This window comes from Electrophorus electricus, chromosome 10 (genome assembly GCF_013358815.1).
Source record: "Electrophorus electricus isolate fEleEle1 chromosome 10, fEleEle1.pri, whole genome shotgun sequence".
NCBI classification, from domain to species: Eukaryota; Metazoa; Chordata; class Actinopteri; order Gymnotiformes; family Gymnotidae; genus Electrophorus; species Electrophorus electricus.
The window spans coordinates 1,274,201-1,294,606 of NC_049544.1; the positions used below are offsets into that span (position 1 = coordinate 1,274,201).

Here is a 20,406-nt window from a genome sequence, read left to right on the forward strand (position 1 = left end):
AAATGCCGTAAATGTAAATGTACCTTAAAGCACTTGTCAGTCATAGCAGAAAAGAAACATGATTTATTTACTTGAAATATGACAAGTGGGAAAATGTTATTGTTATCTGGAAGAAATGTTTAAAAAAAAAGAAAAGGTGAGAAATAATTACTTGAACCAGAATTACTTGAATCAGCAATTACTGAATAATTACTAGAATCAAAAACGTCCCTGAAAAGGTTCCTCCATGTTGTTATTTGTATCCCTTGACTGAATTTAGGTCTTCACACAGAGGACAGATTTTATCTGTGGTATCCTCTTATGAGGGTTTTCACAAATTTCTCCTCTAAATTGTCGTAGAGGTTTGATTTCTCACACATGTTGTGTCACTGGCATTTCTCCTAAATATGTGTTATATGCTCATTCATCAGATGAGTGTGTATAAATGGTGTCATAGAAAGGGAGACTTCCTTCAGCTCCTTTTCTGAAAAGCGATTTCTGTGAAATCACCTGGGCAGGGTTTAGTGTCACGAACTGAATTTCCTGCCATTTTATTAAACCATGTTGGTTTGAGAAGGCATGCTGCTTCATCTTAGTACACTGTATCAGTGTCCTGTTACCTGCTTTAAAACAAAAACACAACCATTTATTTATTTTAATGCGTTAACACCATGGCCTTGTTGTTGTTGTTGTTTGTTTGTTTGTTATTTGACAGTGCTTCACTCAGGATGAAGAAATAGTTATTTATGTGCAGTACAATATGAATGAGTTAAGCTATTGTAACCTTTATAAGAGTGTAGTGGGGGTATCCATAGCAGATTTGTCATCACAAGAGGGGGAGCATATTTACATGAGTCATTCAAGCCAGTGAAAATGTCAGACTTGCAAATTGTTTACCAAATGTTGTTAAACGACTTATGGGCTGAATTTCATTGGCCTTTGTATTATCTACCTAAAAAATAATCATTGTAATGATTCTAATTTCACAAACAGAGGTGAATATTCTATGTAACGTTCAGGCTGAGTCAAAGAGCTCTTTTAAAGCACTGACCGAGGGACTGTCACGTGTGAATCACTGGGTTACTCTACCTCTGTCATTCAAATGAAGGGGAAAAACATTCTACTGTCACTTCCTTGTAAAATGCTGAAATGATTGTAGATTTATAAGAACTGCTTGAAGTCTTCACGTAAGAAAACTGCATTTAGAGATTGAGCCTTTACAGCATACAGTTTCATTGAAAAGTTTAATGTTGACAAAGTAGCAACACTGCAATAGAAACTTGTTTTTACTGATTGAATGTAACAGTGACCACATGAAAATTTTCAAGCTTCAGCAATGGCATTAAAATTTGCTGTTAAGGTTTCCTGTGTACCGTGATATTAGTTTTAAGATCATTTCATGCTTAAGTTGTCATGATTTATGCTGGTGATGATTGTGTTCTGATGACATATATCATACATGAATACATGCAGTGTGTTTACATGTTTACTTTAATATAGAGTGTGCATTTACTGCTTCATTAAATAGTTTCCAAGAAAGATTTAACAGGACACAGAGCACAAACATGAATCAAAAACCAAACCTAAACAGATGAAAACTATATTCTGGTAATGCTGAATCTTTTATTGAACTATTTCTCTGCAACATTTAATAGTTACATCACTGACAAGATTTACAAATCTATAAGAGCTGGGCTCCTGGCATGGATTAAACCTAATCTATAAAATCTGAAATCCTGACATGGATTAAACCTATTCTATAAGAGCTGGGCTCCTAACATGCATTAAACCTAATATTGGACTAATCTGCAGTGCCAATTCTTAAAACACCACTGCAAATTCTTTTTAGTTTAGTTTTAGGCTTAATCTGGGTCTAGGAACCTGGACCATAAGGTACCAAAATTAGTCCAGTTACCCAACACAACTTCCTGTCACGTCTTTCTTTGGGCTGAGACAGTATTACATGCTGATAATAGATATGTCACTATCTGTTACTGCAGCAGGATCAGTGGGGATTAAGATGCAGTGTTAGTGCACACGCTCATTGCATATTAAGACCATCTCCGTCACAGGGTGCCCCCCCACCGCACGTGCTCATGCTGCCGAACACTCTAGCTAACGACACACATGAAGAAAGGAAGTGGAGCAGGAAGTGAAGAAAACAAGGGAGGGTTGTGTTGCACCCCAGGAGGCCCAAGGACACAACGCCTGTGCTCACTTCTGCTCTAGAAGGTGAATGCGAAGATACCGGCCTGCACTGTGGCTCGTCCCACCAGTACAGTAATAGAGGCGAATGCATCCATTGCGACATAACTTCAAGTAAAGTTTACAGCATTTAACTGATGCTTTTATCCAAAGTGACACTTCATGCAGTTTGACTCTTTAAATAACACCACAACCAGACTGAGTACAATATGAGAGTTAAGGGTCTTTCTCAGGGGCCCAACAGTGACAACTTGGCAGTGGTGGGGATTAAACCAGCAACCTTCTGATGACAAATTAAGCACCTTAACCACTGACCTACGACAGCCCATGAAGAAAATGAAGGCCCCAAGAGTTCTGTTGAATGGTGGTGGCAGTCTGGTCTCCTGCGAAAAGGCTGCAAGCTAAGAGATCTGAGCAGACTGGACCTGCAAGATGACAGGTACAAAGAAATGAAAGGGAAGGAAGCTTGAATGTCCACAGCGTGACAAAGGTGGACATCCATGTGCGGCTTGCATTCCTGTTCAGGTCATCTTCCCACTGAAATGGCTTCTTCCCTGGTCGGAATTCACGTCTATACCGTCTGTTGGGGTACTAGAAGATAAAAATTTGTGGCGGTAATAAAATAACTTATGAAAAGATTTGCGTGTGCAGCTGCGTGTGCAGGGTTCCTGATCGTACCTTCTGTCTTGGATGATGTGCCGCTTCCCAGATGGCTAGAGCTGTGAAGAGACGGGGAGAAGCAGTTATCAGGCTCTATCAGACAGACAGAAGAACTCACTCAGCAAGCATGCAGAATTAAGACCAATTTTTAACATTCCTGTGCAACAGAAACATTCAAGTGGTGCATATTAGTTTGGGCATGGTCATCGTTATTACCGCTGGTAAATTTGGAACTTTGCACCGCATGTTAGCGGTTTAGCAATTTAAACTAGGCATTTAAACTGCGGCATTTGTCAGCAACTGTGCCAAGGACACAACATGCTCTGCATCTCAGTGGTTCAGATCCATATTGCCTGTCCATCTGAAAGACATCAGAAATGTGGATGTGTTTTACCCTAAGATATATGGCATGCATCCTTGAATTTTCAGGGTTTGCAACTTTTAATAAGGGTGTTGTTTGTCTGGATGGATAGGCAGTGTTTCTGGACTAAAGAGAAGCAGCTGGGTTGGAATAGCTTGAATTTTGCAGTCAAGAGTCTTCTGGGAGCGGGCCCTTGCGTTTGTTATCTCTCCTCGTGCCACATGCAGAGAGGAGACGTGGCTTCGCGTGCAAATTCTTACTTGGTTGATTTTGAGCATTTGATTTTTTTACCTGTTAGAGACAAAAACGGATTAAGGCAGAACTGATTCAAGTTGCGGCGTGGATGCGAACTGAGCGCCGCTTCGGTTCAATGGCGTCTACCATGCTCGTGTTTAAGTCTCGCCTAACCGAGGCCTTGAAGGGCTGTGCTCTAGCAGGACAGACACCGCCGCCGGAACCTCGCGGCTGCCGCTGACGGTAACGGCACTTCGCCTTTTGCTCGCGCCATGGCTTTTGTTTTCTATGGTATTTCCTTTAATACCACGCCAGAGGTGAGCGCTGATAGTCGTTTGGCATTCGCCAGTTCTAAGGCATGAAGTGCATGTGCACATATAGCCTGCGATAACAATCAATACACGAGTTACCAGTGAACGGAACTTCGACTCATTATAAAGTGTAGAAAAGGCGGAATTGCCTCCTCTGTAGGATGTCTTAGGGTCAACTTACTCAGGGCTATGAGGATCCCGAGAACGAACATGACCACGGCGAGAATGACCCCAGTGGTGCGCAGCGTTTCGTAGTCTAGCGGGAAGAATTGACAGCACAGCAGTTTGCTCAGTCGCGCCAGCCGAAGACGCTCACGACGCAGGGCTTTCTGTGCTGCTGGGATAACACTCACCATAGTCGAAGGCGCTTTGGTCCTCCCACTTCGATTCTGTGAAGTATAATTACGGCTTCAGGAATGGGAAAAACCACAAGAGACTTGGTAGTGGTTGTAGAAAGCAAGCAAGCAGGCGGACTGACGGTGCCACTGGACGCCGAGGGGCTGACCGGAGTCAGCGCCACGGACACGTTTGGTCTCTAATGGAACACAGAGGAATTTCTTTATCCGAAAATTAAATTCGGTTCTGGATATATTGTCATTTCAGTGGTTGTGTTTCGGGGGGAGATAATATTTTGTGATTACACTTTCCCATAACTGTATACGCCCAGAAATAAACGCCATGAATTTACAGCATTTGCACAGACGCACGCGGTTTGCGTTATCGACTGGCGGCAGCGCGCGCAAGGGGAGTCGCGAGCTCAGCGCAATGCGCTGTGCGTCGTGTCCAGACAAAGCAGAGAGGAGACGCGTGCACCTAAAGAAGTCAGGAGGTGTTCATGGTGTGGTGAATTTTAGGTTATGATACCAGGTCAAAAGTCTGGGTAAAAAGAGGCGGAATTGATTAAAGTGTAGGACGCATCTTAATAAAGACAATTAAAACAGCAATACCAGCAGAACTCTTAGACACTTACATCCCATATAGACTAATCAAAACTGGTTTGAACATACTAATATGCACAGATGGTTCTGAACATTTTTACGCGACACCAATTTCTTGTGTAAACTTTTTTTAAGGATTAGCGTTTTTGGAGTAGTCTATCCCCAGCATACACCTTAGTGTATAATATTTATAAAATATGATATTTATAATATGCTACAATTAAACGATAACAGAACAATTGTAAATAAGAGAAACAAGTACTATGCTTAAAAAACAAATTCTCATGTAAATTATGAAGTTATTATTATGTAAGTTATTAAACGAATTTAACGAAAGCCAAATAAACACACGAAAGCCAAATCAGGAAAATTCCTGTAAACAGAATTTCAGGTCTGTAAGGCATCTGTTTTTATGTCAGGTTGAAGCTTTTCAACAACTCGCACATAATTACATGCTGCGTAATTTTACGCTATACATGCACGAAAGTAAAATATTTTTGCATGACCAAATTACAAATACAAACTGCAAATACACTAGCGTTTACGAACCTGCTGAAGTTGCCATGACTGCAGTGCTGGAACTGGAATGGGCTTCTCGACTTATCTGACGGGATGGGTGAGTCAGGGCTTTGTGGGGAGAAGCAGGCGGAAGGGTGAACCTATTTATGATGCCCCTCTAGTGATACACTCTGCCCTCTAGCGGCACAATCGAGCGCTGCATTACCTATAGACCAAGGGAAATAAATATCTCTGGCTCAGCCTTATCAAAGTTAATTGGCCCCCGACATAAAGTTGAGCCAATGCGGCGGTGCTTGCACCAAAGCGCCCCTTAGAGAAGCAAGGCAGGAAACCCTGCTGTTTACTTACACAAAACCGAAGGGTCGCAATGAGGACGTTTCGCCAGCTAAATCATAGCTACAAATATGAAAACAAGGGAAATATCAGCGTGAAGACTGATTCAGATTCAGATAACGAATTCGTTAGACATCCACTCACACTAAGTGAAGTGAGACTTTAGGGTTATCTGCTACTGGAGGTCCTACATTACTATTCCTCGATAACGCAAACTAGGCAGAGTAATCTAGCCCATGTCCTTCCCTTTAGGACAGACTTGAAGACCGTAAATACTTACTAACAGAAGTTTTCATGATGACCTGTAATATACTGCTATTTTACAAGAACCTTTAAAGAGACAAATCTACTACATTTTACAGAGGTTTACTGTAGTATAAGATTATGATAGTTTAGAAGTTCTTAATTGTCTTTTATTTATTCTCTATTCCTACTAGAGTTTCCTCATTTATAGCATTTTGCTATTTTAGTTTATATACATTATATATTTACATGTTTTTGTTAGCATATGTACTTAGGCCTACTAAAATGAATCACTGCATATTTTATTTCAAGTCCAAGTTTATTTGATAGAAAAGTCATGTCAGTCATGTCTTATTAATCAGAATGAATCAGATTCATTGCTTTTACAAACAATGAAAAGAATTTACAAAGTGTAAAAAAGGCTACAATTTAAAATCAATAGCAGCCTCAACATGACATCAATTAGACTTTAGAAAGTTTTTTAAAATTATTTTTACAAAAGACATCTTGTGCTGAACAGCCAAAAACTGGGTAAAACATATCAGGCAGAACTACACTACCGACTTCAGTAACTACCAAACAATAATCCCAACTATAATTTGTTGCCAGTCAGCTGCTTAAACTGATCCAGGTACCTTATCTATCTGGGGTTTAGGAGCACAGATGGCAGCGTCTGTTGGTATGAAATGGAGACTTACGAGATACAAAAAAAAATGACAAACACTCTGAAGAAACAGGTTTCCTTGCAGATGTTTGCCATCCTGCAGCTGACTGTGAGAGTCCCAGGGCTGGATTCTTCGTCCGGTGGAAACAAATGCTAGCGTGGCGAGGCATAAACAGAGAAATACCAGATGACTTCATGAAGTCAAACATCTGACCATAAAATTGCCAGTGGCAAATCTAATCTTAGAATTTGTCTGAATTAGTTCACCATAAAAGTTGTGACAGAAGTGCTTTATATAATGCATAGGTTGTGATGTACAATGCTTTGAAATATATATATATAGGGCCAAAAAAAGGTCTCCACCTGGATTTAACTAAGCAAATAGGTAAGAGCCCCCCATTGGATAATTACTGCATAGGTGATTATGTTTCAGCTGGCAGCAAGTTATTTAACCCTAACTGATGCAGTGAGTAGCTTCTTATTTGTTAAACAACCATGTCAAAACACACATCCTGTAGTCGTGGAAAAGATGTTAATCTGTTTCAGAAGGGTTAAATTATTGGCACGCATCAATCAGAGAAAACATCTAAGGAGATTGTTAAACTACTAAAATCAGGTTAAGAACTGTCCAGTGCATTATTAAAAAGTGAAGGGCAGTGGGGAAACATCATCTTCGAGGAAGGAATGTGGTAGGGAAAAAAATCTTGAATGATCGTGATCGGTGATCACTTAAAGGTGTGGTGAAATCAAATCGTAGAAAAACAACAGCAGAACTCAGGGATATGTTTAATAGTGAAAGTAAGAGCATTTCCACACGCACAATGCGAAAGGAACTCAAGGGATTGGGACTAAACAGCTGTGTAGCCTTAAGAAAAACACAGTGAGGCTAACCCGAAAATATGGCATCAATTTGCTAGGGAGCATAAAGATTGGACTCTGGAGCAATGGAAGAAGGTCATGTGGTCTGATGAGTCCAGATTTACCCTGTTCAAGAGTGATGGGTGCATCAGGGTAAGAAAAGAGGAGGGTGAAGTGATGCACCCATCATGCCTAGTGCCTACCGTACAAGCCTGTGGGGGCAGTGCTATGATCTGGGGTTGCTGCTGTTGGTCAGGTCTAGGTTCAGCAACGTTATGTGCCCAAAGAATGAGGTCAACTGACTACCTGAATATACTGAATGACCAGGTTATTCCATCAATGGATTTTTTCTTCCCTGATGGCTCGGGCATATTCCAAGATGACAATGCCAGGATTCATCAGGCTCAAATTGTGAAAGAGTAGTTCAGGGAGCATGAGACATCATTTTCACACATGGATTGGTAACCACAGACTCCAGACCTGAACCCCATTGAGAATCTTTGGGATGTGCTGGAGAAGACTTTGCACAGTGGTCCAAATCTCCCATCATCGATACAAGATCTTGGGGGGAAAATGAATGCAACTCTGGACAGAAATAAATGTTGTGACATTGCAGAAGCTTGTGGAAATGACACCACAGGGAACGTGTGCCATAATCAAAGCTAAAGGCGGTCCAACAAAATTTTAGTGTGTATGACCTTTTTTTTGGCCAGGCAGTGTATATAACACAGTGTAATGCATACGTTGCAATATGACGCATCATACCTTGCAGTAAAAGCTCAGGTACTCACCCACTCATTTGTTTTCTGCACCTTCTAGTATAATTTCTGCCTACAGTAAAGGGTTCATGCTGTTCTATTTATTGTCAGCCAAGTGTAATACACAAACACCTTTCATAAAGTCCCGCGCAAGCCAGCCAGTTTACGCTTCTTTCTAGCATGTGCACAGGAGAGAGCAGCTGTGTTGTGTTGCGAGTTCTTCCTCAACTCACCTCTACTTCTGGCCTCCTTTGCAACGGCACTTTCGACCTGCAGGAAAACACAAGACAACGAGAGTCAGTGAGCAGCAAGGCGAGACAATGAAAAAGAAAAACATACAAACAAACATGTGGATTTTGGAGCTTGGGACAACTGCCTGAACTGTCTGTTGAGGGGACCTTAGTGGGGCATGGAGATGGGTGTCGTAAGGGGCTGCTGTGTGGGGTATCTTGCAGAGCTCAAGTTGCCTCTATAGCATCAGACTCCTTGTTTTCATGGTAGGATGCACAGGCAGCCTGGAATATGTCTTTAATGACCTTTAATAGCATTACTGTTGATGAATGGTACACAGATCTCTCAAACATGCTGTTTAAGACACAGCTGATCACGTATTAATACCCCCCCCCAACCACTGCAACGTCTATAGCTGGGCTGAATTTGGTGAGATGGCAAATCAAAGCTTTCCAAGCATTAATGAAACTTAATGAAAGTTTATGAAAATTAATGAAAGTTAAATCTTTTGTGGTATCTCTGCTTTGTCTTGGTTTGTGTCATGTCGCTGGTCTGGGATTGGAAATGTAATGTAATTGGAAAGGATGTAGCATGTAGGATGAGAATTCTGACTCTGGCTTGAAGAAGTATCAATGTCCCAGACAACCTGTGTCTGCAGGTATCTGCCAGTCAGGTGTTGCAGGGTGTCACACTTTAGCTACAAGTGGGTTATCTGTTCGTGGTTTCCACAACATTTTTTCCAACATCCGAACTCCGGAACTCACCGATGGCAACGAAGATTCCCATGAAGAAGAAAAAGGCAGCGAAAGCCAGACCCACAATTCGAACAGAATCGTAGTCTGAAATAAGCAGACAAAGGAGGCATGAACAAAGTAAGCAGGAAATGTATTTGTGGCTACAATGATGATGTTTGGTGGGGAGAAGCTTCACTGTTGTGAAGCAACGTGTGAACTGGGACCAACTGCTGCAGAACTGTGCTGTTTAGCATATGACCCCATTCAGATCATTATATAATCATTTTAAGGTTATAGATATAATCTTAATTTAAACGTTTAATTTAAGATATATATATATATATATATATATATATATATATATATATATATATATATATATATATATATATATATATATGAATGATAATTTTATAATTTTATAAAGGAGCTTGTAAATATTGTTTATGAAAAGAAAGACGATGTATGTTAGTATATACAGTTGCAACCAACACCTTATTAAGTCTAGTAAAGTTAATTACAAACAACTGCGATCTATTTTCTGAGAGGTAATATTGACCTCTAAAGACGAGGAAGGGATCTGACACCATAAAACCAGATGATATGTTTGTGTATGTGTGTGAGATTCCTGGCAATAATAACACTGTACTGTAATTAAAGGTGTAGATGTAGTAAAAATTTATATACAAGATTTTGGATTAACAGGAAATGTTTCAGACAGACACCACTTCATTAGCTGTGCAAATACGGCTGTGCGATATGACCAAAATCTAATATCCTGATACAGGACATTTCATTTCCGGATAACGATACCATGATATTGTGATATATATCATGATATAGCATATGTTCCTTAAATTCATGGAATAATAGTAGCTTATAAAATGACCACATAGAAAAAAACCCAGTTGTACCCTGACCCTTTGGTTGCCCCTACGCTTGCAAATGTCCAGAAGAGCACTGGTGGAAGACACAATGATAACAAAGGCGCAACACTATTGCCCAACCAACCATTCTCATTCCTACTGGCTGACGATAATTACTGCAGACCACAGCCAGTGTTTGGTAAAAGTGCTTCAAGCACCTGTTAGTGGAAAACTCAAAAACATGTATTTTAGGAGGAGATATTTTATCATAGAGACTTTTTTTTCATAGGCATGGTTTGACAGGAAAACACTGGCACTTACACACATGTATACCCAAACACACACATACACAAACTGACACTAGCGTGTGTGGTTTGCAATTGTTTGCAAATGTACAAACTAGAGAGACCAATGATACTACAGAGCTCAACGCATCACATCCTCTCAACACAGGAAGCCTGTTTCCACCCTGCTTTTGTTAACTTAAACTGATCCACGTGTCTTTTATGAAATGCTCCTAAATCCTCATAACCTCAATGACTGCATTTTCAAAATGGTCTGAAATAAGATTCACATAAAAGTAAACGATTATAAGCCAAAGGCAGATTAAGACGTTACACAGATAGTACCTGGAGCTCTTTGCTAGGCTGTGCAAGGGACCGGCCCCCGAGGGCGATTGTTTTCCATCTGCTTCAGGAAAACAGAGGGAAAACGCAGACACTCCCTGACCTCCCCAGATGTTTCCTGAGGAGGGGGTCGCTCTCCTTCACCCAAGCTTTTGCGTGAACACCGCGTGTCCCAAAGGTGAGTTTCCCGAATCCCCAAATCACAACACATGCCCTTCGAGTTCACAGTGCATGCAGAAACTCGAGTAGCGACACATGAACAATTGTGTCAAAAATGGCAGGAAGGACCAGAGTGATGAGCACCCAAACAGGTGCAGACCACTCCTTCACCAACACACCATCGCTTTTCATCTGTCTGTCATATATGTGTGTGTGGAATCTCTCTTCTCTCCATCTCTCTCTCTCTCTCTCTCTCTATATATATATATATATATATATATATATATATATATATATATATATATATATATATATATATATACATATAATATATAGAAAATGGGGGAAAAAAAATCAAAATAAATATATATATATTATATATATATATATATATATATATATATATATATATATATATATATATATATATATATATATATATATATATATATATAATATACATATATATTCTCTGAATAGATGTAATTTATCCCCACTTACCATAATGAAATGGGCTGTCGTGGTCTGATGGGAAACAGAAATGAATAAAGAAACTTGAAACTAAACTTCATGACTCTCCAGTTGCAGGCTAACAAACTAGCAACTCGAAATGCGAGTAGCGACACATGAACAAGCGTGTCAAAAATGGCAGGAAGGGCCAGAGTGATGAGCTCCCAAACCGGCACAGACCACTCATTCACCAACACACCATCGCTTTTCATCTGTCTGTCATATATGTGTGTGTAATCTCTCCCTCTCTCTCTCTCATTATATATATATATATATATATATATATATATATATATATATATAAAAATAATAATAACATACATATATATTCTCTAAATAGATGTAATTTATCCCCACTTACCATAATGAAACGGCCCCTCACGGTCTGATGGGAAACAGAAATGAATAAAGAAACTTGAAACTAAACTTCATGACTCTCCAGTTGCAGGCTAACAAACTAGCAAAGTGAGCTCATATACACATACACACGTCTGAACTATTACAAATGCAAATGTCCAAAAAAACTAAGCTTATTTCACCCCCCCTACCCCCAAATCCACATTCAGTCCTAAGCATTCAGAAGCCTCCACCATCCTTCCCTAGCATGGGATGGTTGTTCTGAATGTGGTGTGGGGTTCCATGGTATGACTGCCTTAAGGCGACCTCACTACACTGCATTCGGAAGGGCAGGCCCCTGGTAATCTCCCCGCACCGTGTCAGCAGTCCACTGGTATTCCGCCGTGTCAGGCCTCGTGTAATAGCACGTAGAGGATGAAAAGGCTCCATTGGCAGGAGACCATCGTAAACGTTTCCCTTTACCTGCTGAGGCTCAAGCCCCAGCGTTTCAAAAACTCCGACACACGCAGCCGTGCATAAGACAGATGGCTCTTCTCTGGCACGAACACAATTCCAGGCTCTGAATTAAGAGACATAAAGTACATGTGATGTCAGAAGGGTCTTACCGTTGTTGTCATCCATCGTAGAAGCTGGACAGGAAGCAAAGAAGAGATTATTAATCAAATGTTAAAAGTGTTTTTATTGCACTGGCATAAGTAACGGAAATGTTTAAAGTGCCAGTGCAGAAAATCTCTTGATATAATTTTATTACTGATTTCCAAATGATTTAAGCTTCTGTTCTTTGACCTGTATCTCTGGGCATTACACTGTATCACTGGACACCAAAACGTTTGGTGTCAAAATTATTGTTTTTTTCCTGCTATTCATGTCATAGATCTCCTTTGTGTTACACATTTTGCCATCTGAGGACCAGCAAAATGTGCACACAATGTTGCATTTGTTTATTTATTTATTTTTTGTTTAGTTTTGCCATTACAGTGAACGTATCTGTACATCACCGGTTGTATATCAGTAGTGAGAGACACGCACAGTCACTACAGCAATACCTTTGCAAAGCAGATGCAAGTTTATGGGACACAGGGATGACAGGGATCGCACAGGGATGACAGGGATCGCACAGGGAGGGCAAAAGGCTCACACAGGGAGGGCACTTTAGACTTTGGATAACCTTCTGCTGTATTTCTGACATCCCCAAACAACACAGATGGTGTAATTGTTGGACTAGCAAGACCTCAATAATGAGCAAATCTATCGATTGCAGATCATCCACCATTCAAAAAGTTCTGTGCTTGTGTTGGGATTTCAAAGTGCTCTTACAGCCGATCAAATGATGTCCTTGCAGGAGCACCAAACTAATTCCAAGTCTGGGAATACTGCAAAGGTCATGATGTTCTCAGAAATCCACTGGGATTGTAACATGAGCTTAAACACTAGACTACATAGCGATTCAAATTCTAATGCCAGTCATCACTCTGTATTAGCCAAACAGATTTAACCGCTCACTCATGCACGTCCTGTGACAAAGCTGAAGTGAGTACAAATAAATCTTCTGTTCATGTTTCAGACCCATGTAGCATTTTACAATGTTTCCAGTCAGTGGCTTCCGTGATTCCAGTCAGTAGCTTCTGTCATTCCGATCAGTGGCTTTTAGCAAAAGTTCGACTTCACCACAACTTTGCTTTCAACTTCACCTGCGCCGACTGCCAAGCAAAGCACTGGGTGTGTTGCAGTGCATGCGTCGTGCAGGTATTCAGTGTAGCCTGGAGACGGATACGTGGAATCACGCTGCAGATTCCCACAGCTCCAAACTCCAAAGCAAGTCTCTGCGCAGCCAATGAGGTGCAGAGCCAACGCCATTCATTACTGCGCTCAAACGTGCCTCGGCTGAGAATCAACACACTTACCTGGCATTTCCCTGCCAAATGCTGACCCTGCACAGATACACACACACGTGGGCCAAGAAAACAGCGTTAGGGCTACGACGCTCAAATGACCTCTTAGTGTGGGAGCAGTATAAACAGTGTAGTATTATCCCCAAACTGGGCTGTTAGCGCTGCGACGCTCAAATGACCTCTTAGTGTGGGAGCAGTATAAACAGTGTAGTATTATCCCCAAACTGGGCTTACTCTGTTTAAGGGGAGATCAAGCTTGTTTCTAAATGGAGAAGTGGGCGGGGAAACAGTTCTAGATTGGAGGTACTAGATTTTGTTGACTTTGTCGAAAAACAGGTTGAATGATTGAATTGGGTAAAAGGTTGGAAAGTTTGCAATGAGAGAAAGATAGGCCTAGTTCATAACATTGTTATGAACAGATATGTAGGTGCATATGAAAACAGAATAATGCAGTGCAATATGTTGCGTATACACACATATTTTACTCGGTGGGTTGTGTGTGTTATATGTGCATGTAGAGCCTGTTTGGCTCTGCTGTAACTCTTTCACGAGAACAGAGAACTCTGGGAAAGACTCACCAAGAGCTGGAACTATACAGCAACAATAGAACAGCACTGCTATACACAGATCCATCTTATCTGAAAAACAGAGAAACAGTCTGAGACATGCGCGCACACACACACACACACAGACACACACACTTCAGTTGGGAGGGCTTTGGTGCTCTGCTGAATTTCTCACATCCACTCACAGTTCTTGTGAGTTTTTAAGAACTTGTTTTGACAAAAGTATATGAATATTTAACTGGCAATAGCATATAGACCATTTCAAGCATGTCACTGTTAAATTCTAGATTTTGAGCAAATAAAATAGTTTGTCACGCTGGCACATTGGAAAGTTGCCCTTCTACCCTCCACATCTTTTCTTAGTTTTCCATTCCGTTCCATTTCCCTTTCAACAAACATGCAGCCTACATCCTTGTTTCCTATACCTTCTCCGTTTGGACTCATATCAAGGGTTTGTCATACGAGGGTATGTTATGTGTTTGATGAGCTGTGTCAGGTGTGGTGGAAGCAGGAAAACATGCCCTGTGTTAAAGGGGCCAGTGCCCAAAGGCTGACAGATGACCGGTAAGCAGAGTATTACATAATTCTAGGGAGTTTTTCCTTGCCACTGTCGCCCTTCACTTGCTCACTGGGGGCTTGGACTCGGACGGTTGTAAAAAAAAAGAAAGAAAGAAAGAAAGAAAAAAAAAAGCACTATATAAATAAATTTGACTCTGATATTTGACTTAATTACACAAGCCTACAGCTATAGGATAAAGAGACAAGGCACTACATGTACTGGCAGAGCTGGGACAGCTTTTCCCATTAATATCCACACTTGTTGCCATATTATAACTCTGGGTTTGACCCTAATTAAAACCATGAGGAAAATAATTGAGAAAAATTTAATTAATTACCTAGGCAATCAAGATGGCCAAAAAGCAGATTTGGGCTACGTACTGACAGTCACAAATTGCGTGATGGTTTATATTGTTATAGTTATTCTACAGTACAGTACATGCGCGTTATAGCAGACCCCTGCAGCCACGGAGCTCTCAGTTTGTGTGTCCAGCAAGCTTTGGGGTGGTCACTTACACGATCCCAGCATGCTTCTGAACTCCTGTAGCTAAGAAAGGAAACCGGTCTCTATTTCCAGACCGGCACCTCAAACATGGCTAGGTACCAGGCAGCCGCGGCACGGCGCCAGGGGCTGGAATGCTGCACGAACGAGTTTACGGTCAGCGCGTTACAAACGTAAGTGACTGTGACTCCAGATCAACTCATTCTCATCACGAAGCGGAGTTTCACGGGTTTCACTGTTTACATGCTCAAAATGCACATGTCTCATGACAAAGGGGCGTTCAAAGTTGGCAGCAGCAAAAACAGTTCATATTTATTATTGCTTTAGAGTATACTTGATGTTAATACACTAAAAATATGCCCCTTATTTATTGTTCACTTAGGCTCGGTCTTTTCAATTTAAAAACCGCAGCGTACATAAAATATGCCATACATATTACTATTGATTAAATCTGTCGAATGCGATCAGTGCTGTAGGTTTTCAAAATAAGTCTAGGAGTAACGTGAGCTAGCTGATCACGTGCTCCGGGCTGCGGCACAACGAAAAACATTAGGAAAGGGAATTTGTCCCGAATACTACTGGAAATAGTTAGAAATGTCACTGACAGCTCGTAGTCTACGGTACACTGGCAGAGGAACAGTCTGCACCAGGACGCGAAAGCCACGAGGATTTTAAAACCTGCAATCCTTTCAAAACAGACCGACTAGATTTCTTTGTGGAAAATGTTAACAAGAGAAACTTACCGGTTAGGCCAACACTTAACGCCAGAACTGTGATGTTCGTTTTGAAAGGAGGCGAATCACGACTTTTCTTTAAGTTCACCTAAAGTCTGTACAAGTACATGCAACTTGCAAAGCGCTTTATTAAAGATAAGCTCGGCTGTAAATGAGCGATGTGAAGCGCAGACTCCAGTATATCAGGCTTCTTCGGCACCTACTGCTACCTACGACTCTGCAGTTACTTCTGCACCTTTTCAGATAACGCACGTTTCATAATCCAGATCAGTAGCCCAGCCACTGAACGACCAGCAACAGACGTGGGCGGGGATCGGGGTGTGGGTGTGGGTGTGGGTGGGGGTGATGATGGTGGTGTTGCTAGAGGTTGCGGGGGGACTGCGTCCAGTATGCGGAAGTTTCCTGTCGAGACCATCATTTTGTCATGTGCGCTTAGAAAATAGATATCTGGATTCATGAATCATTTTAACCGAGCAGATCTATCTTACGGTACTTAGTCCCAGATATTAATGGATATTGAGGAAACATTCATCAGTAAACCTGCTACAGGTTTCGCATTGAATTCCATAAATTCCAGTGTGACGTATGCAACTGCTTATACTGCCTTAAATGAAAGGACTTTATTTTTATCACATATTACTTTTTATATGTGTGTCCAGCGAGGTAACACGAACTATGCCACAGATTAAATTTATCGTGCAGTGAGAAAAGCATAAGTAACAGATATGTGGTACACGTGGTAAAAAAAAAAAAAAAAAAAGAACTACTTTTAGCGCGCTCAAATCAAAATGACGATTAAAACATTTGGGTTGTACTGAGCAAAACTGGGGAACACAGCTAACGGAAAGAGCCAGCGAACCACAGGCGCATGCGGGCAGAGCATGGGTAAAAGAGGCAAAACACACACGCTCTCTCACACACACACACACACACACACACACACACACACACACACACACACACACACTCTTCCTCATGCAAACATGTATGTGTGAACGGACACTCCCACATAACCACTCAAACACACACAAATGCCCATATACATACACATGCTCACAGTGAGAAGAGAAAGACGGTCAGGGAACAGGACAAGGCCCCACCATCCAACAGCCCTCCAGCAAAAGAGCCACGTGCATGAGAGAGTTAGCTATGAATACGACAGTTACCATACAACGATATACGACAAAGAGATATAACTTATAAAACTTGGGTGGAATAAAGAGAAAAGCAAGAATAAAGCCCCCATACACTGAAGAAATGATGGGGGGAAATGGAATAGATGAACAAGTAACCACGAGGAGGCAAAATGACAACGCTACAGGACACCCACGGGAAACACATAAAGTGGCTATAGTAATGGTACCTGTTCGAAACAGCAGTTTAAACACCAGGCACAGTCGCATGACTGCAAGGGTTCAGTAGTTAATTTCCACTGAGTCATTGCCTGAGAGGAATTTGTTTTGGTACTGCACAAACACAAACAACAAACCGCCACACTTGCATTGTCTAAGAAATCTCTTAGAATACATTAAAACACATTAATATATCTCATAAAAAACATTAAAATACATGAATATAGAAAAAATTGTCAAGATTGTGAGGTGGAGTTGAACAGTCTTATGGCAGAAGGGTGAAGTTGTTATGGAACGGAGAAGTCCTACATAAATAAGCTTTTGCCAGAAGGGAAGGAAAAAGGTCCTGGTTGGCTGTGACTTGCATGAACTTCCAATACCACTTTTTCCATTCCACTGATTTATATAGAAGCAAAAGTATGCTGAGATCACAACCAGGGATTTTAGAAGCAGTCTGCACCATTCTCCAACCGTTCTCTCTCGTGTGCTGTTGAATTACCATACCAGACACGTACTGAAAAGGTCAATACACTTCCCATGCCAGCTTTGTGAAAGTGTAGCATACCAGCTCCAGTCAGGCCAAATTTCCTGAGCTGTTTCAGAAAGAAAAGGCTTTGATGAACTTTTCCTAGCAAGTCAGCAGTGTATTGCTGAAGTGACATACTGGTGGTTGTCCCCTGGAGCGTAAAAGTTTTAGCTCATGCCACCGCATGATCATAATGGCCAGAGGTAGAGCCACATTCCTTCTCCTGAAGTCAACCACCAAATGCAATGTCTTAGCCACACTGATTTAAATGAGTTATGTGACCAATATTAAATCTCAATAGCAATGAACCAGCGGGGGAGGCAGTTAGGGCAGATGCAACAAAGCGAACATGAAGCGCCTTTCTGAATATAAACATGGCCTGGTAGGTCTATAGGTGTGAATGTGAAACTGTCATGCCAAATGGTGGTTAGCCGGTGTCGCTGGTTTTCCAGTTTTTTATTTTTTCCCAGAACTTTTAAGTCCAGTTTTTAATTCAAAATTATTTTTTTTGCAACAGCTTCACTTTAAATGTAAATGTAACATCTCAACATGTTGGACACTGGATTTTGTACACATTTTAAGTGATAACAGCAGTCATTGCCTTGTATGGCAACCAAAGCAGAATGTTCCAGTGTAGCGTGTAGGTGAGAATGACATCTGTATCACAGAGTGGCGACGTGGACAGCAGAGGATGAGACCAAGACTTGAGATGGTGCTTGGAATTTGTCCAGTGTCTCAACCTTCTAACAGTCTTTGCTATAATACCACCCAACATGTAAAAACATAACATAGCTGTCTGCTGAACCTCTGCAGCAACTTTGACAGTATATTTATTACCTTAAAAAAAACCCAGAAATAATAAATTTAGAAAGCCCTCAAAACCTCCTTTAGAGCAGAGTTTTTTTGTTTTCAAACGATAATTCTCCAACCATTAAGCGTTTACTATGCATTTCTGTTCAACAATGAGTTGCAAACCTCACTGTAAATTCATTTGGAAAGTGATTCTTAACATATGGTTATATATTGTACAACACATCCTGCCCAGAAGACATGTACTCAATACCAGTTTCAGTCCACATGATGGCAGTTTGAGACCATAACGGATTATGGCTGGCTAGACATCATTTCAGTTTTATTCATTGGGCATCAAACGAGAACATTTTCGCATTTTGTGACATCTGTCGTATTTTGGTAAAGCCACTTCTTACACCTAGGCCTTGCTGGATTCACCCAGCCGCCTTAAATGACCCTGGTAAACAGCTCTGTTCGTACCAGACTTCTACATTAGACTCACACAGCCGACAGAGAGCGCACTACCGAATTCACCTCTCCAACGACAAATACTAAGCGGTAGGAAGACTACATTGATTTTCTCCGATTTTAATTGTCTTCTTTAGGATATGTGATAGAATCGAATTTGTTTCTAGAAACAATAACATATGATTTGTATAGGCAAATTAATTTGAAAATTAAACTAAATAAACCCCAACGACAAATACTAAGCGGTAGGAAGACTACATTGATTTTCTCCGATTTTAATTGCGTTCTTTAGGATATGTGATAGAATCGAATTTGTTTCTAGAAACAATAACATATGATTTGTACAGGCAAATTAATTTGAAAATTAAATTGAAAATGTCACTACTACACGTCTTAGCCTACTGTGACAAATTGTAACCTAACTAATACTAACTGAACTCTTTAACCGTCGTAAACCATTTAAGCGCCGTTTAAATGTCAGGATATTCAAAACTAACAATCTAGTCAGACGTTTTCTAGAAGTGTAATATAGTTCTTTGGTGTAATTTACTGAGTCACTCAATGAATGGATGGATGGATGGTATTTATTTAAAAAGTTAAATAGGTCAATACTCCTACCAGTTTTCCACCGTAGCCCACCGAACATATCAAAATGTTACCTCTAGCTTGTCATAAATCTAACCTAATGTAGGCTATTCTTACTTGCTTAAATGAGCGTAGGTGCTTAATTATAATTGTCACTAAACAAAAATCAGCCTATTTATCATAAACAACTAGATAACACACCCGCTATTAACGGAAGATGTCCCTACAAAACTATAAGTTATGTTCCCGCGCGGTGGAATATGGCGGCTAAATAAATAGCCAGACTTTGTGAAGCATACAATGACGTCATCACATACATATATATATATATATATATATATATATATATATATATATATATATACATACATACACACACACACACACACACACACACACACACACACACACACACACTCTCTCTCTCTCTCTCTCTCTCTCTCTCTCTCTCTCTCTCTCTCACACACACACACACACACACACACACTGCAGATCAAAATTAGAGAACAACACACAATTTCCTAAATGTCAATGTCACTGTGTAGTCCTATGTGAATTTATCCTAACAGGAGTAAAAGAGCAGAATTTTAATCTTATTTCATGAGTTGTATATATTATAAAGCACATTATAAAAAACTTAAATGAGATAATTGAAAAAGAACACTGATCAAATTTAGAGAACACTTTCAGATACCTGCAAGTTATTGGTGTTAATCTGGCACCTGGTGCTAATTTCCGTAATTAACTGACAAACCCTATTTAACTGGCAGCCTAAGTTTCCAGTTTTCACTGACTTTGCAAGATGGTGAGCCGTTCCAAAGTGAATGAAACCCTCTGGCAGCAGGTTGTCCAGATGAAGGCCAAAGAGGTGACCCTATTAGCCAC

At 40.6% G+C, this 20,406-nt stretch overlaps 2 protein-coding genes across 6 annotated transcripts; both read right to left on the reverse strand.

Moving 5' to 3' along the window:
- Positions 1 to 55: 55 nt before the first annotated feature.
- On the reverse strand, positions 56 to 5,317 carry fxyd7 (FXYD domain containing ion transport regulator 7). 2 transcript variants are annotated; one of them, XM_027007209.2, is made up of 6 exons: positions 5,238 to 5,317; positions 4,104 to 4,139; positions 3,932 to 4,006; positions 3,466 to 3,496; positions 2,863 to 2,903; positions 2,670 to 2,775 (listed from the first exon to the last, which is right to left on the reverse strand). In XM_027007209.2, exons 1-6 carry the CDS (start codon positions 5,251 to 5,253, stop codon positions 2,756 to 2,758), a joined length of 219 nt encoding a protein of 72 aa, XP_026863010.1. In that variant the 5' UTR covers positions 5,254 to 5,317; the 3' UTR covers positions 2,670 to 2,755. The 2 variants fall into 2 exon arrangements, with proteins under 2 accessions (XP_026863009.2, XP_026863010.1); XM_027007208.2 differs by lacking the exon at positions 3,466 to 3,496 and having other exon boundaries at positions 56 to 2,775.
- Positions 5,318 to 6,083: 766 nt separating this feature from the next.
- fxyd6l (FXYD domain containing ion transport regulator 6 like) lies at positions 6,084 to 16,066 on the reverse strand. 4 transcript variants are annotated; one of them, XM_035531158.1, is made up of 9 exons: positions 15,887 to 16,065; positions 14,017 to 14,076; positions 13,451 to 13,477; positions 12,152 to 12,175; positions 11,551 to 11,574; positions 11,181 to 11,204; positions 9,059 to 9,133; positions 8,297 to 8,333; positions 6,084 to 6,600 (listed from the first exon to the last, which is right to left on the reverse strand). In XM_035531158.1, exons 2-8 carry the CDS (start codon positions 14,069 to 14,071, stop codon positions 8,299 to 8,301), a joined length of 264 nt encoding a protein of 87 aa, XP_035387051.1. In that variant the 5' UTR covers positions 14,072 to 14,076; positions 15,887 to 16,065; the 3' UTR covers positions 6,084 to 6,600; positions 8,297 to 8,298. The 4 variants fall into 4 exon arrangements, with proteins under 4 accessions (XP_035387051.1, XP_035387050.1, XP_035387049.1 ...); XM_035531157.1 differs by having other exon boundaries at positions 15,808 to 16,064; XM_035531156.1 differs by having other exon boundaries at positions 14,017 to 14,096; positions 15,808 to 16,064.
- Positions 16,067 to 20,406: the final 4,340 nt, after the last annotated feature.